Here is a 16,023-nt window from a genome sequence, read left to right on the forward strand (position 1 = left end):
TGATTCAATTGACATTATTGTCAAATCAATTTCGTAAACCATTGCTTGACTCATAGTTTGATTTAGGGAGATTACCAAAATATATGATATGATGTAGATATTAAAGAAGACATTTTGTGGTGATGTCTTATAGGAGGTTCCCCATTAATTTCTGCCATATACCAATCCTTTCCACCAACACAAAGGAATAAGTGCCTCCACAATCACATTGCCTAACCACCCACAAAATTAAAACTAGCTTTCAAAATGGCATAAGAAAACAAATAATGGATTACTTACAATTTGAAAGCATCGCAAATATTATTTTCTAGAACTCAATTTGGTAGATGTAATGGTTTACAACCATAATGTTTGTGGGTTTCAAATCTCAAGCAATGGTTTTCAGGTCACAAATTTGGCTTCAGATATCATGCATACTAACCATTTGCTCTTTTAAATTGCTTTATAACATTTACAGAGAGAAAAAAGCAATGCTTGTGACTTTACGGATACATACATTACTTTGATCTCAGAAGTGCACATACAAAACATGAACGACCTCATATATGCATAGATATAGAGAGAATTGGTTGGCAGCAATCTTCCCAATAACAAACAAATTCGAAAAAACACGGAACATGCAAATGATCAACTTTACACCCAAAATATTATTATAACACATCATCCACACAAACAACTTTCAGCACTAAAATGGCTTTACAACACTGTTCCCACATTCTCATTGGTAATGTTACTTTATGCACAATTTATTCGCAGTACTACCTCTAGATATATAATGCTTCTGCATTAATAATAGGAAATTTCCGAGCCTAATATTGATTGATGCACATGACAACCATTTGTCATTGATATTTAATTGAATGAAGGTATGATAAAATTTATTAGAGGGAAATTTGAGCCAAGGCTTAAGATTATAAAGTTAAGATCATGGGCAAACCCTCCATCATTAGCGCAACCTAATCACTAAATCCTCATCACATGAGAGAATCAGTTACAAAACAGGATATATGATGGGGCATGTGGCCATGAATGAGTTACAAAGAGTAAGCCATTATACTTTCTGCTTCATAGTGTGCTATGACAGAATAACATGTCTTTATATAAGTTCCAAGAAAATCAGTTTGCCCAGGATAAAATACAAACAAAGAAACCATGGCTCAGGTAACAAATGCAATTCGAGAGATGTTCAATGTCACTTGTTTAGACAGGATGTTGATGTAGACCAAGCACAAGACAAGAGTTCCATGAGAACAGAAATAAAAGTCTAGAATAAAGACCATTCAAAACAATTTATTACAATTTGAGATACACCATGACCAAAAAAATGGACTGCTCTCTGGGTACATACACTTCAGTAATGTATGTTTGAACTACAAATCAGAAATATGCAAACTCCAAAAGAGCATTTGCACATACAACTACTTTATATGTGCTCTTTCATTTGTAGAGGGATAATCAGAAGTCCGATTTGACTGGTAATTCATCGACCACTGTCTTTTATTTTATACAAATTCTTTAAAACAGATCTACAAAAACTTTGAAGGAGCATTTCCATAGTCTTTGTCATGTGTGTGCTGAAAGAGAAAATCGAATAATTAATCTCTCTCCCTTTATTATTATTATTATATATATGTTTGTATGTATGTATGAATTAAAATTACAAGAAAATTTCCCAATTGATTGGAATCACTTATTGGCCATATATAGACACCATCCACGCCTCATTGTATGAAGGGTCTATTTATTGCTAATGAATCCCAGAACATAAGTTAACAAATACATGGAGGCCCCTTATTTATGATTTCAAAGAAGTCATTTTAACAAGTCCTTCATATGCATTGATATAAACCCACCTATTCATAGATCAATCAAAATTCATGTATACAATCATCGTAGATAGTCTAGAATTCGCCTTTCCAATCGTTCCAACTTCCCCTCAGCTTAGCATGAACCAAGCCTGAATAAAGTTCCAGAAGTGTATAAAAACCATACCAGCCGACAAAGATGTCCTACAGATAACCTTAAGGGCCATTCTAAAACTAATTTTAACAGATTAAGTGTGAGATAGTTGAGAAACCAGCTCATCTGTAACCTGGAAAAGACTATAATGACATATTACACGTAGGAACATGTGGTGGCCTGGGAGCCTTAGATGTTAAACTATGTATAGGAGACTAGTTATATCCTCATTACAGAATCTTGAGAAGTTGTTGGAAACCGTATTCAACCACCAAAGATAACATAAGGTAATATTCTTTGGTATAGGACACAGATGGTATTTTATGTTTGCCTCATGTCCTACACTCAGGTTGGCCAGTGTGTTTGAGCACCCTTAAATCCATTCTTCCTTAATCTCTTTAATATTTTGCTCATAATTAGTTCAATCTGCAATAAAAGACCATTCATTTGGAAATATCGTTGACATTTCCCAGTCAAGTACTACCACACAATTTAACCTATGCAGGCAAGTTCCCAATTATAATCTCACCTAAGATTCCATCTCTCTAAAGATCAATCAACATTCCTAGTATTCAACCTTCTAACAACTCATTGTAAAGAATACTAAGGGGGTATCATATCTCTTCTTAGTTAGTAGCATGGTTGAACATGATGATACTAAGCAAGCTGTGCTTGCAAAAAGCAACCCTTGGTCCAACAGGTACCAACAGAACATCAAACTCTACCAAGGAAACTACGCGAAATGCAAGTCACAAGCTGCCTTAGCAAACAGTAACCCGTAGTCCAACAAATGAGCATAATGATATCAGCGGGACATCAAGCTGCAAGGTGGCCTAGGAGAAGGTTCCACTTGCTCTAACTGTTCCTTCTGAGAGCATACGTGTTTTTTGAATCATCAAACTCTTGCTAAAATGGTAGATCTCAAGAAGATATTACATTCCACCTTAAAATTTTCCTTTTTTTTTGAGATGTTTTTCATAAAAAAAACGTCTGCTTTACTCTATTTGCATCTCTGTCAATGTGTTTTATCACAGTTAAGAGATCCTTACATCTCGGCATCTATGTGTCCTGGTATGTTCAAGATGTTTTTTGGAAGATTTGTATCTCCTATCAACAATGTCTGGCTCTATACTTATAGTAGCTTTAATTCAGTCACCAATTTGAACCTTATGAGGAATAAGGCAAATTTTGTGGATGAAGGAAAATGTTTGTTACTTTTTGAGTTATGTTTCTCATATACGCTTGAAATTCATATCAACCACAGGACATACACTTCTATCATAGTTAAATGTTTCATTTTTTAAGAATAAAGTTGACCAAATCTTGTGATGGTAGAAGCCATAAAAATGTGTGTATTAAATAAAGGAATTGATTCTTCACCAGCTTTACTAAGAAATAAGGTGCAACGGGGGAGAAGAAGAATAACTCACAGCTTCTGCAACGCATCCTTTGTAGACAGCGAAGGGAACAAGGAAGCCAAAGGTGAAGATGAGAGCAAGGTTTCGACGACTGAAGCGGAAATGCTGCTCCAGAGTCTCTCGATGCGTAGCCCAGTCCTCGATATACTTGTTCTTCGCGACGCCCATCCCTCCCGCCATGGCTCTCAAATCTCTGAGTTTTTCTTTTCTTCTTCTTTCTTCTGATGGAACATACAGACAGTGAAACCTGAAAACCTAAATAAAGAGGGGCTTGGCAGATTTCTTTATTTCCCAAAATACCCCCGTCCTTTTATTTATTTTCTCGGGACATCATAATACGGTACATATACCCTGTTCAGCTTTCCATTAATTCAACGTATGCCCCTACCATTTCTTCTTCTTCGTCTTCTTCTCAAACCTTAATGGACCCCGAAAACCTAAATACTGTGGAACCCGCTGCATGTTTGCTTCACCTCTCCAAATAACCTTGCAGTTTACATTATTTCCGATAATGTCCTCGATTATTCTCATGATTCTCCTTCTTTCGTCTTTCTTTTGGATTGTCCCCAATTTGTAATCATTAAAAAAACCTAAATACCTATGGACATCATCATCATCATGGGTTCATCGTTCATGCCTTAGGACAACATCCAAAGTTTTTAGACACCCCCTTTGCCATTGAGATGTGATAAATGGGACTGAATTGAGCCCCATGTTAAGTGATGATCAAACTTCCGTTCTCCAAATTTTTTAACTTTGATGGTATGAATTGCATGACGAGACAATGCCTACAATAAGGATCAAAATGGAAAGCTTGCAAACTCCCAAAACATCCCACTCTCTATCTCCATGTTCTTTTCTTCTTGAATCCTTAATAAAATGATATTCCCTTCATTTATTACACTTAAATCGCTTAACTTTTCACGGCTCTCAAAACACGCCCAAATGCCAAGATCAAATAAACCTGTCACAGCAAATGTTCCAAAAGCAACAACAAACTATTTTGGGTATATCCAATGATGGTTTTCTTGTGCCCTCAAGTGCCCAGCTGGAGAATAAATCCTCTAACAATACACCGTATGCCTCTGAAAATATTAGAAGTAGTTAGAGCAATGGTGGTCCAAACATTCAAGGGAACGAAGTAAAATGATGGCTCATAGAAGAAAATACAAAGCCAAGCGCAATTTTCATCCAACAAAGCAATTTTTCGTAGGGATAACAAATGCACCTCAAAACAAGGATGGATTTGACCACATCATTCTTCCATTTGCATTAGTAAGTATGAAAAAAAAGGGGATGAATTGATTATACATCTGCTCAAATGGCACACATAATTGTTATTCTAATGATTCCCCAACAACAATCCAAGAAACAGCAAAACTCTATGTTTCTGTGGGAAAATAAAGAACCCAAGAATATGTCAAGGTTTTACCCAAAAAAGAGAAAATTAAATTTACTTCTGTATGTGTGCTCTAACCGTAAAATAAATGCATGACGTAAGCACACACTACAAGAATACTTCGTAATCGTCGGAAATTAATTTTGAATTGAGCTTGTGATGACTTCTTCTGTTGCTTACACATTCAATGAGCACTATCCGGTCTTACTATTCTGCTCACTAGTCAGTAAAGACACATCCTCTTTACGTACAAAAATAATCAAATAATGTCATGTGAATGTGATAAGGAAATAACAACATTTTTGAGCCCTTCATCATTAATGCTCACAGATTTTCTTTTACGTTCAGATGTTACCAAGAAACATTGCATTGATTCACTTGCATGAATTGTTCTTTCTTTTGAATTAACACAACTCTGTATGACAACTTTCCTAGTGACTACTATCTTCCTCTCATTTTCACAACGTTGCAAGAACTTGTCTATATAAATTTAGGTGGGTGGATCAAGAAGACCCCGTCTCTGCAATATCTTACAAGAAGGACAATACCATTTTCCTTTAAATCGCGTCTCTGAACTCAGACCAACACATTGGTAATGAAACCATTCACCTCCTTCACACTGAAAATATACAAAGAAATATATCCATTAGGTGATGATGATAGTAGGCATCCTCAATAACCAAGCCAGTGAACCAATGACTTACATTCTCATTATCACAAGCAATCATATCTCCAAATGATACCTGCAATAAATCACAGCAAAATAGCTATAATTATAATAGTTGTCCAGATATTTTACCCTTACCCTGCCATAAGCTTACTGGATAAAAACTCCCCCATTAACTAAGGATGCTCCTCATATCCAACAATGCAATCTAACAGTCACAATTTTCAAAGCTCACAAGGATATTGATTAACAAGAAATCTTATCACCCAACAGGAGATAATCATGCACTGGAACCTGCATGAAGTCTATTAGTAATAGAATCTAAAGATCTCAAAGCTAAACAATGGTATCATTTGAAAAGAAAATCAGGTTCCAAGCGGTAAAAAGGGGACCCAAACTAGTTCCAAACTCCCTGAAGTCATTTATCAATGCAATCCAATACCAATACCTCGAAGCTCAAAACTTTAGGTTCCCAGACGGAGATATGATAGAGTGCTGCAATCAGGGTGTTGGGAATCATATAGCAGTGAAAACTAAGTTAGGTTTATTTTATCTGGCTGAAAGTACAATATTGTAGGCTCATTTGGGCGAATTCGTCATTACCCAAATAACAATAGAAAATAAGGAAAAGTGTCTTTTACCTGGCCACAAATGCAATATGTAGGCTCGTTTGGATCAATTGGTTGATCTTCGCCATCCATAGGTGCAGGTATGCTTTTCTTCTTGTGAGCACTGCCAGGAGGGGGCATAAGCTCAGAATCTCGATCCAGCTCTCTATCTCTATCTGGACGCATTTCCAGTCTCTTACCCTGTGGCGTTGTAAAAAATCCTTTCCTCTTTTCATCCCTTATGCTATAAGCTGGTAGAACTGCTGGCTCATCAAGCGCAATCTTTCCTTCTGTAAAGGGTCAATCACATATTAGAAAACCATGAATTTATCTTTTTTAATTACAATTTGCAGTATAGAATCCAAATGCATAAATGCAAGAGCAGCTTAAAAGTTCAACTTTGCATGTCATGTCGAAACATAAATGTGAAAGGTCTCCTAAAATACATTTCATAAAAGAAATTCCCATCCCTAATTAAATTCTTCAAAGACTCATAAATGACCTATTGAAACTCATTGTTAAACTCAACACAGTCAAAATAATGATCCAGTATACATACACATGTATATAGTGATGGGAACTTAATCATGTCGCATATGACATGGCCAATTGGCACTATTAATTTAGCCAAGTTCCAACCATCTTGTACCTAGATGCAACACACACTATAAAAATATTATTCATATGATATCATTGATCACATTACACAGTATTACTTCTGTGATAGTGGGTGCAATACTTGCTAATTCTAATGTGATAACTTGATCATAAGTTTAAACACCACTATCTGAGTTTAGACTCAAGCAGTGGAATATTTTCATGTCTTCCAGAAACAGGCATAATTAGAATAACCCCAAAGTGTACAACGTCTCCACAATCCGAAATTGAGACAGAATAGGGTAAAGGGGTCAGTGACATAATTCCGAATTAGTCTACTGCTGGTCTTAAATTTTCTAGATCATACAAATTAAGAGGTATCATCGATGCATAGGAGCTCTAAACAGCCAATTTCTGTTCTCGTGCAAGTGGTCGAAGTATCAACATCCTTGTAACAAGTTGCACAAGTGAAAAAAAGAGAATTCACATTATTGTTATAAGATGAGAAGTAAAGATATTGATTGTTGGAATAAAAAAATGAAATGGAAAGAGTTTTCAATGCACTCAGGGTTCCTATCATATCTCACCAGCGTCAAAAAAATGGCTATAAGCCTTCTTCAAAAAACATTTAAGAACTACACTTAATCGAAAAGGTGGTTATAATAGGGGAGTGAGATAGAAAGCGAGTTTCATATAATTACTTGATCATTCATATGATTACATTGACATATGTCTTACTAATGAGGAATGTTTTTCTTCACAACTTACAGCCTCCTTCGAAAATTTCACAAAAAAGAGAAAAAAAATATGCAAACCTTGTTTTAGTTCCTCTGCAAACTGGTTCAAGTCTTCATCAAGACGCTTTAAGTGACTATCAATCTAAAACAATAGAAATCAGGTCTAAGCCAAAAATTAACATGCACTAAAAGACAATGAACTCTGGGTACAATCCGGGAATACACTAACACAAAAATATCTTTGTGATTTTGTCTCTTTCTATGAGGCTATGCATTCTCAAAATTATGTACAGTGTATTATAAGGTACAATTATGATGAAAGGATATTTCAAGACTCTTTGCTGAATGAAACTACAAATAGGTGTAAGGCAATGTTTAAAATATTAACTTCAAATTTTCAAATATAGTGGAACAAGGCTATTTGCCAAACAAGGCTGTGCGAAATAATGTTTTAATATATTCAAATTTGAACATATTGACCAAAATGTGGTGGGGTGAGTCACTTTTTTGAATGTGTTGAAACAAAGAATAGATACAACATAATAAATTTAAAAGAAAATTTAAAATAAATAAATAGAATTTACTATGAGAGGCTTCTTTACTGAACTTATAAAAACGCAAATGCAAGAAACTGAAGAAAATGTAGGTTTTAGCGTTTTACAAGCAACCTACCAAAATATTTAACAAGGTAATGGATGCAAACCATGACTTGCTATATGTTACTATGAAAATGCTTAACAAGATGGAAGATATGGGCCAACATCTTTTTTAAGAGAAATTTTTACTTTCCAATAAGAAACCCATTGAAATGTTTAGCAAGAAAATAGTTGTAAGATAATGTGTTTAGAGAATTAACTCTACGAAACTATTAAAAATGTAGTAAGACCCAGCAATCCACAGGAAAACATGTTTCTGAGTCACTAATCCATGTACAGGAGAAGCACATACCAGGTCATAACCTTGTTGTGCTAGGAGAACCTTTTCTGTGCAAAGGCTGAGAGCATTCTCTTGATTTACTTCAATCTCCTTCCTTAACTTCTCGACGAGCTCTTCTTGCTCTGGAGTCGCTTTCTTCGAATGTTGCGAAGGGAAGCTCAAACAGTAATTTGTTTGCTCCTTTGTCTGACCTATCATGGCTGAAGAGGTAAAAAATTAAAAACAAAACAAGTAAATCTTCACTACCAATTAACGAGATAAAACTAGAAAAAAATTCTGAAAGAGAAGAAATGAAAATATGAGAAACGGTTACTCTTCCAGAAGGGAAAAAAATAATCCTTTCTGAATGGAAAAACCTCTTTCTGAAAAATTAAACAAAACATTTATTTGTGAAAACAAATTGGCAAGCTCTTTCTGAATAAATGACCTCTCTCTGAAAAAGAAAAATAGTTCTGATGATATTTTGCTGGAAAGAACAACATGCTCGCCCCGTTGAAATAAAAGGCCTATATTCTGAATAAATAGATGTAACTAATCTTTCTGAAAAGAAAAAACGCGTCTTCCTCAAGAAGATGATGATGATAATTCTAAAGGGGGATAGTACTACATATTCACTCTTTCTGTATAAGAAACCATAGATCTTACACTGTGAGCGTTCGTCGAGCTCTCTCATTGTAGACAAAAGCCTTTGGAGGTCAGCAGGAAGAGAACTGGAATCTGTTCAAAGGAAAACAAACAAACAAACAGATGAAAATTAACTGGCAAACGATCTTGAACAAAAAGAGGAAGAAAAGGAAAAAGAAAAAGATTTTCCCAAGAAGAAAAAAACTTTCAAGTATTTTATTCTGAGACGAGCGAAAATCGTTTTGTGTGAAGCATACATTCAAGGTAGTCATCCACGAAGACGCCTGTTCTCGCAATCGCCATATCTGTCTCTCTGTCTCCTGCCTCTTTTTCACACAGAAGGAAGGCTTGGATTCCCTGAGCTTTTCTTTATTTCTCTAAATGCCCCTGTGTTCTCATTATCTCCAGAAACTACCCCTTCGTGAACAAATTTGAAAGGACATCGACTGATTGATTTTGCCGTCCCCAATGCCCATATCAAATATGACTAAAGTATGTACAGAATCAAGTTGTGAACCATTCTCACCATAGCACATGGAGTTATTACTTGCTCATCAAATGGGCACTTTGTGGTTGGGAGAGAGAAATGTGAGTATGGGAGAGATGGATAGGTTGATCGAGGATTGAAAATGGTACAAGAATCAATCTAGAATGTGATCTAAGGTTGAGCATCATAGATTAGTTTGTCACTTAGCTAGAAGCTTTGGTCAAGGAAAAACAATGTTTAGTTGATGAGGCTCCCTTCCAATGCCCTAATGCCATCACACGTTAAAGTAAGTAAGTGAATATGATCTAAGTCAAATGGAAGCAACCATGTGGATTGCACACAAGGAGACATATGGGTGAAGGCAATTCGTACATTCAATAAACAAATTTGATTTGCAATTTCATGCTACATATATGATATATTGTGTGAAGAGGCAAGCAGACTCAAGATCTATCCTTAGCAATGATACGTTAATATCCCCACAAAACCTGATTGAGGAATCTAATTAGGTTTACGTATACAGCATCCCACCTTCCAAACCACATATATTCCATTGACTTACAACTGACATTTTAATGTTGCATGTCTTTTGAACTTTTTTACATGCTTCCCATGGAGTTTTTCCATGTCTTTGACTACGATTTCTTTGAAAAGTGTCCAATCTCAAGTAGGAGTATGTATTGCAACACTTTTGTACTGATTATACTCACGATTCCTAACCTCACATCCACACACATACATGTCATGAGCACACGTTACACTCCTTGTAAGCCTCCTCCATATGCACAAATCTGGCTGCCTTGAAGCCTCTAATGTTTCACTTCATCAGTGGTACAAACAACGATATCCCTTCTCAATTCATTCTAATCCACGAGATCATGACAGTTTACACGGAAGCATACAATCATCATTTTTCTCAATTTATGCTAAAGCAAAGCAAACAACAAAAGAAAGATGTAGAAACATGATAATAGGTAACTGAATAGAACAAACTAGCATATTATTTATTACAGCCATGTTAATTCTAGAGATGATATTGCTCAAAGATTTACAACTACCACATAAAATGTCAAAAAGCAATATCAAAAAAATCTAAACACAAAAATTGAATACAACATGGCTATTTTATGCCATGTTGACATGGGCAGAGGATGCAACCGAGGTTTGCTCCAAATGCTGCCACGGCATTAGGCAATACATAAATAAATTGGGGTTCATATAGATGAAAATAAATAGATATTTATGTATGTAATATATGTGACCATTTTGTTTCAAATTTTATTAAGTATTAGGGCAGGTCCTTCAGCCACCCAAGTAGCTATCAGATGATGAGCTATTGCATAAGGTCCAGGTACAAACATGGGTGGAGCTTCGCTAACATCAACTTTCGATTCAACTGAAGATCCTCTTTTCCTTTCTTCACCAGCACATGTTTGGTGAATCTTTGCTGCGACCGATTGTTGTTGGGTTTTATATTCATTGAATGTCAGTGCCTTCCTGACCTCTTCCCGAGTATGCCATCTCGCCTCTGCAAAGTCCGAAATTCTTATTAAGAAAGCACTTGAAAACAAACAAAAACAAGCAGCCGGTATATTTTGCTTTTAGAAGTTCAAGTGAAAAAGAAGACCTTCGAGTTCCTTTTTATCAATTCGGATATTGGTTGTCTTTGCAAATGCAAAGAATCCAACCATCAACTGGCACGACATGCTACTTGGCCCAACTGCAAAAACAAGAAGCTCACAAATGTTAATTTTAACCTTGAGCTTCTTCTTAAAGAACAAAAGTCATATCAATTGATGCACAATAAGAATGTGAATTGCTGAGAGAGAGAGAGAGAATGCTATTGTTGCAATAAAAATTGTTACCAGGCCATGGTTGTGAACTGTGATATACAATCTCTCCAACTTCAATGCCGACTTCTTCACTCGTCTCCCGCCTTACTGCCTCCTCTAAACTCTCTCCTGGCTAAACAAATCCATACAAATAGCCAAAACTATTTCTAATTCAACCATCAAGAAGAGATGCAAGGTCTCTATCATCATTTTGCATGCTCTCTGAATTCTTTAATGTGCCATTTCACCATATATGCAAATTTCAATTTTAATTATCCATGAGGAGGTTCAAAACCTATGTCATCATTCATGCCTACAAGATTGGTGGTGACATTGCGTGCCATCACTGCATGGCAAGGGCTAGTTAACAATACAAATAAATGTTCGGAAAGGCTCCATATAATGTGTGTAAAACATTGACCATATATGTATATTTCACCTCAATAAAACCAGCAAGGCAACTCCACATTCGTGGCACAAATCGTGACTGTCGACCTAGCACTACACAATCCTTCTCTTTATCAATTACTAGCATAATCACTACCTGTTCAACAGAACATCACCATCATCAGCATTGACATAGGAACCATAACTTCACTCTCCTTCTATAGCTACATCGACATTAATAAAAAGCTAACAAAAGCAATGTCGTTTCTACAGGATCTAGCCGAGGGTACATCTTCTTCTTGCAAAGATCATTTGAGCATTGCCTTCGACGTCCAGCTTCCTTTGGTATAGTAGTTGTCCCACACCGCCCACAAAACCTTGATTGACTATGCCAATCCAACATCGCCCTTGCCTAATACAGAAATGGGAAGCAAGCTTCTAATGTCAAAAGCACCACATTAACAGGCAAACCATCAAAATAACCTTGAGTTTTTAGCTATTTACCAGGAGACCCCTAAGTTTTCAATGCTTACCAAAATCATCTTTGAAGTACAAGCTTCACTACTATATCAGGGTATTCTAATCATTTTTTAAATTTAGAGCACTCTACTAGGTACCTAACTTGCTGGTCATTTACAATAGTATTCCTAATTTTACAAAAATTACATGACCACCCCTCTATAGTAGAACCTTTGCTGCAAGAGGAAATGTTTGGCTCATTTCTTGAAAACTTAGGGACACTCTAGTAGATACCAAACAAGTTAGCAGTATTTTGATGGTTTCCTCTATATTGAATGAAATACATACATGTCCAGCTATAGAGAGCTCATTCATGGTGGCTTCATCTGAGTAATCTGTCCCGGTCATCAGCAGGCGAAGGTCCACAAATCCAGCTTTAGCTTCGAGTGAGGGTGGTTCCCATGATTTCGACATTCCTTGCAACCACTTAGCATCTTGTGCTATCTTATCTGCTGTTCCTACAAATGTCGGATAAGGAGAAACATCCAAAGCACAAAAAGACACATTGTCTCTATCCCCCAAATACACTAAGCGATCATGTGTGACCAAATCATGGCTTATATCAACAAAATTACTATGTTCTTCATCATCATCATCCTCGTGACCGTCACCAACATGTCTTGCCTTTTGCTCAGCAATAAATGCATTGAGAGCTTGTTGAGATGATAATAGAGCATTATGGCATGCTCCAAAACTTTGCCAAGCAAGGCGCCATATCTGAATACCTTGAGAAGTCAATATGGAAGCAACAAGAGGTTTTCCTTCTAATAAAGGAAGAACCCTAAGAGTACCTGCTGATTCCGCTTCACCCAAATCAGTTATACTTAGGTTCTCTCTCTTCTCTGATAAGATAGGATTCCCTGCAAAAGCATGATGGGCAATCATGGCAACAAACCAAAATTTCTCAGAAACCCTATTTGTCTGGCAAGTTTCTTGGATTGAAGCTTCAAATGGGGATCATTTTTCCATGCATACGTGATGGGAAATCATGGTAGTAAAAATGAAGGTGACCACTTTTCAAAAACCATAAAAGATGCTCTGTTTTTCTCAAGAGTTTCTTGAATCAAAACTTCTGATTATCCGTAAAGTTCACACTCTTGAATTAAAGCTTCGAAATAGTGGTCCATGTTGGGTTGTATATGAAGTTATCCACTTTTGCAAACCCTAAAATCCTCTGTCTCTTTCCACTTCTTCAATCAAAACTCCAGAGAGTAATCACTTTTTCCCGTATATGTGTGATCACACACGTAAAGTAACGCCTCTAAAAAACTCTGCTTCCTGGAAGTTCTTGAATCACAGCTTCAAAGAATGACCAAGTTTGCTATGTTTATGTAGTTATATATAAAATCACTACGTCTAGCAAACCCCTAAAAAGCTCTGTTTCTTGGAAGTTCTTGAATCAAAGCTTCAAAGGGTACCGCTCTTCCCATGTATGTGTGGTTAAGAGTGAAGAGATCGGATCTGTTTAATCCATATATAATATAGAAAGATCGGTACAATGATGGATCAACGGCAGCGAGAAACGATCTTGAAGCTTTTTTGGATCGAATATCCTCTAATGAAGCTAAATACCATTGCTTTTATAAATGATTATATGCAGAGTGAGAGAGGCCTTCCTACCTGCTGAACCAATTGCTTGGAAGAAGAAGATGATCGATCAAAAATCGAGATTTGAGTGAAAACCGAGAAACAGAACCAAATATGATCGATCTCTCTCTCTCTCTCTCTCTCTCTCTCTCTCTCAACCCTGCCTTCACTAATAGTAGACTTACAATCTAGAAGTAATTCTTGATTCAATAACTTTTGCCCACGAGTTCCTGACCTTCATTCCCAGACATGGAACATGCATGTATTATGCTTCTCATGTCATGCATGTATGTATGATGGGCATTATGTCTTTCAATGTATGTATGCCTCTTATGGTCATGGTGTATGAATGTATGTATGTGCCCACTCCTTGAACCCTTATACTCGACTCACCACCATCCATGGTTGGGTGCTCTAGAACACAGATGTGTCTCTTGGTATGTGTATTGCCTTTACCATGGTGATGTTCCCATTTATGTGTATGGGACATTGCTGCTTGGATCTTGGTCATGTGGGCTTGACATCATGAGCCATGGTGAAACAACGAGGCTCACTCGTTTAGGCCTTCACATTCCCTCGATAGCCATGTACGTTTTGTGTGTGAATCTAACCGTGATAGTCTAATATAGGTGGGTCTTGTGATTATTACCCTTAAGCAAAAATAATATGTGTTGCACTCTCCCTAATGGTCAAGTATAGATCATGTGCATTGTGCACTATGTAATCTAGGTGTGAACCTCGAGTAGTTGTGCTATTGCACATAAATTGGGAACCTTGCATCCTAATCCAAACACAAGCATATTGGTTGTTTCGAATGTCCTTTGATTTACAAATGATGACAAGTTCCCTATAAGCAACATTTTATTATTATAGTGTTACATGTATATGTGGTATCGTCGTGTTTATTTGAAATGAGTATCTAATGAGTAAAAAAATCATTGTGTCGAATGTCGATGCGTAGACTTTAGGAGGTTTTATAGGGTGTATATATGCCACATTTATTTGTATGTTGCATAGCATGTAATATTCCTTCATTGTTTTAATTGGTTAAACTCACTCGGTAATTTCAACTCTTTACAAACATCTAAGATCTCGCTCATATGGGGCATGTGTGTATGTGTATGCACTGGTGTGAGGCAATCTTTCATATAATCAACTTGTGACAATAAAGTACAATGCTTCTTTCTTTCTTTTTTTTAAACTACTTCCATTAGTTAAGGCAATGTACATAGGATAATATACAACTCATATCTTACAGGCCAACTTGCATGTCGAAAAGAAAACAACATGCGTAAAGGAAACAACAAAAAAACTCCAAAACACCACATTATTCGATGAGCATAGCATTACTCGACAACATACCCTCCACGTGAGCCTCATACAACCCAATTTCAACATAGCCATCCTCCACTATCTTCTCATGGCATCACCCATCTATATGTTAGGCACACTCGAAGGGAACAGCCATCGTGGTGGTTGATAATTCCACTTCGCTTTGCCATCCACCATCTATAGCATCTAAGAACCGCTCCATTTTAGAAGGAATCAAGCTCTAGTTCTTCACTTGCGTCTAAGGGCCCTTGAAGGCTTTCAAACTCTCCTCGTAATGTATAAATCAGATTAAACCAGATCATCATTAAACTTTCAACCGGGGGGGGGGGGGGGGGGGGTCACTTACCTAAGAAAGTCTCCTTGCACCTAGATACCCACACTTGCCAAACCTTAAGGCCGACCACTAATAACCATATGTCCACGTAGCGTTCCTGTATGTAGAATGAACCTCCTTGTGCTAGTTTTATAGTCCCTTGCATCACCTTTAAAGAAGGACTACTTCCATTCCACCCTTGAAACCACGCAGCTGATTCAGTGGCCAACCAAGTGATTGTTGCACTCGATACATGAACCTCAACACCAAATCGAGCCAAGATTCTTAAGCTCCTCAGCCAAACTTCTTGGGCTCATGGGCAGCTCCACAAACAATGTGTGATGTCCTCCAAGCTCGCACTGCAGGCCTTGCAACTATTCATGCCACCTCTTTTCCCAAGCCACTCTCCCGTTGGAACATCTCGATGGGTGATTAACCAGAAAAACACTTTGACCGACTCGGGGAGGCATGAATTTCATATCTTGCTCCTAGTTCTATCCACAAAGACCGAGTCAACATCTACATGGGCCCATTTGTTGGCACACTTCTCACGATGCCAACATAACTTTCTCCCCAAGCGCGTCGAGTATTCGAAGAAACCAATTGATTTATCTTGTTCTC

General features: G+C 37.0%; 3 protein-coding genes across 3 annotated transcripts; all 3 read right to left on the reverse strand.

Annotated features, from left to right (window-relative positions):
- Positions 1-1,247: 1,247 nt before the first annotated feature.
- On the reverse strand, positions 1,248-3,620 carry LOC147863726 (neuronal acetylcholine receptor subunit alpha-5). Its single transcript, XM_087320396.1, has 2 exons — positions 3,390-3,620; positions 1,248-1,574 (listed from the first exon to the last, which is right to left on the reverse strand). The coding sequence occupies exons 1-2, from the start codon at positions 3,555-3,557 to the stop codon at positions 1,527-1,529; spliced, it is 216 nt and encodes a 71-aa protein (XP_087176522.1). The 5' UTR covers positions 3,558-3,620; the 3' UTR covers positions 1,248-1,526.
- A 1,183-nt stretch (positions 3,621-4,803) lies between these two features.
- Positions 4,804-9,363, reverse strand: ING2 (PHD finger protein-like protein). Its single transcript, XM_087320224.1, has 7 exons — positions 9,203-9,363; positions 8,967-9,038; positions 8,334-8,521; positions 7,464-7,527; positions 6,085-6,341; positions 5,481-5,519; positions 4,804-5,395 (listed from the first exon to the last, which is right to left on the reverse strand). The coding sequence occupies exons 1-7, from the start codon at positions 9,246-9,248 to the stop codon at positions 5,267-5,269; spliced, it is 795 nt and encodes a 264-aa protein (XP_087176350.1). The 5' UTR covers positions 9,249-9,363; the 3' UTR covers positions 4,804-5,266.
- Positions 9,364-10,399: 1,036 nt separating this feature from the next.
- LOC147863728 (nudix hydrolase 19, chloroplastic-like) lies at positions 10,400-13,898 on the reverse strand. Its single transcript, XM_087319791.1, has 6 exons — positions 12,459-13,898; positions 11,923-12,063; positions 11,704-11,808; positions 11,298-11,397; positions 11,060-11,152; positions 10,400-10,960 (listed from the first exon to the last, which is right to left on the reverse strand). The coding sequence occupies exons 1-6, from the start codon at positions 13,053-13,055 to the stop codon at positions 10,704-10,706; spliced, it is 1,293 nt and encodes a 430-aa protein (XP_087175917.1). The 5' UTR covers positions 13,056-13,898; the 3' UTR covers positions 10,400-10,703.
- Between the last annotated feature and the right edge of the window lie 2,125 nt (positions 13,899-16,023).

The sequence above is a fragment of the Azolla caroliniana genome, unplaced genomic scaffold (genome assembly GCF_043228905.1).
Source record: "Azolla caroliniana isolate FFs.n. ecotype wild unplaced genomic scaffold, voAzoCaro1.0.p SCAF_5, whole genome shotgun sequence".
NCBI lineage: Eukaryota > Viridiplantae > Streptophyta > Polypodiopsida > Salviniales > Salviniaceae > Azolla > Azolla caroliniana.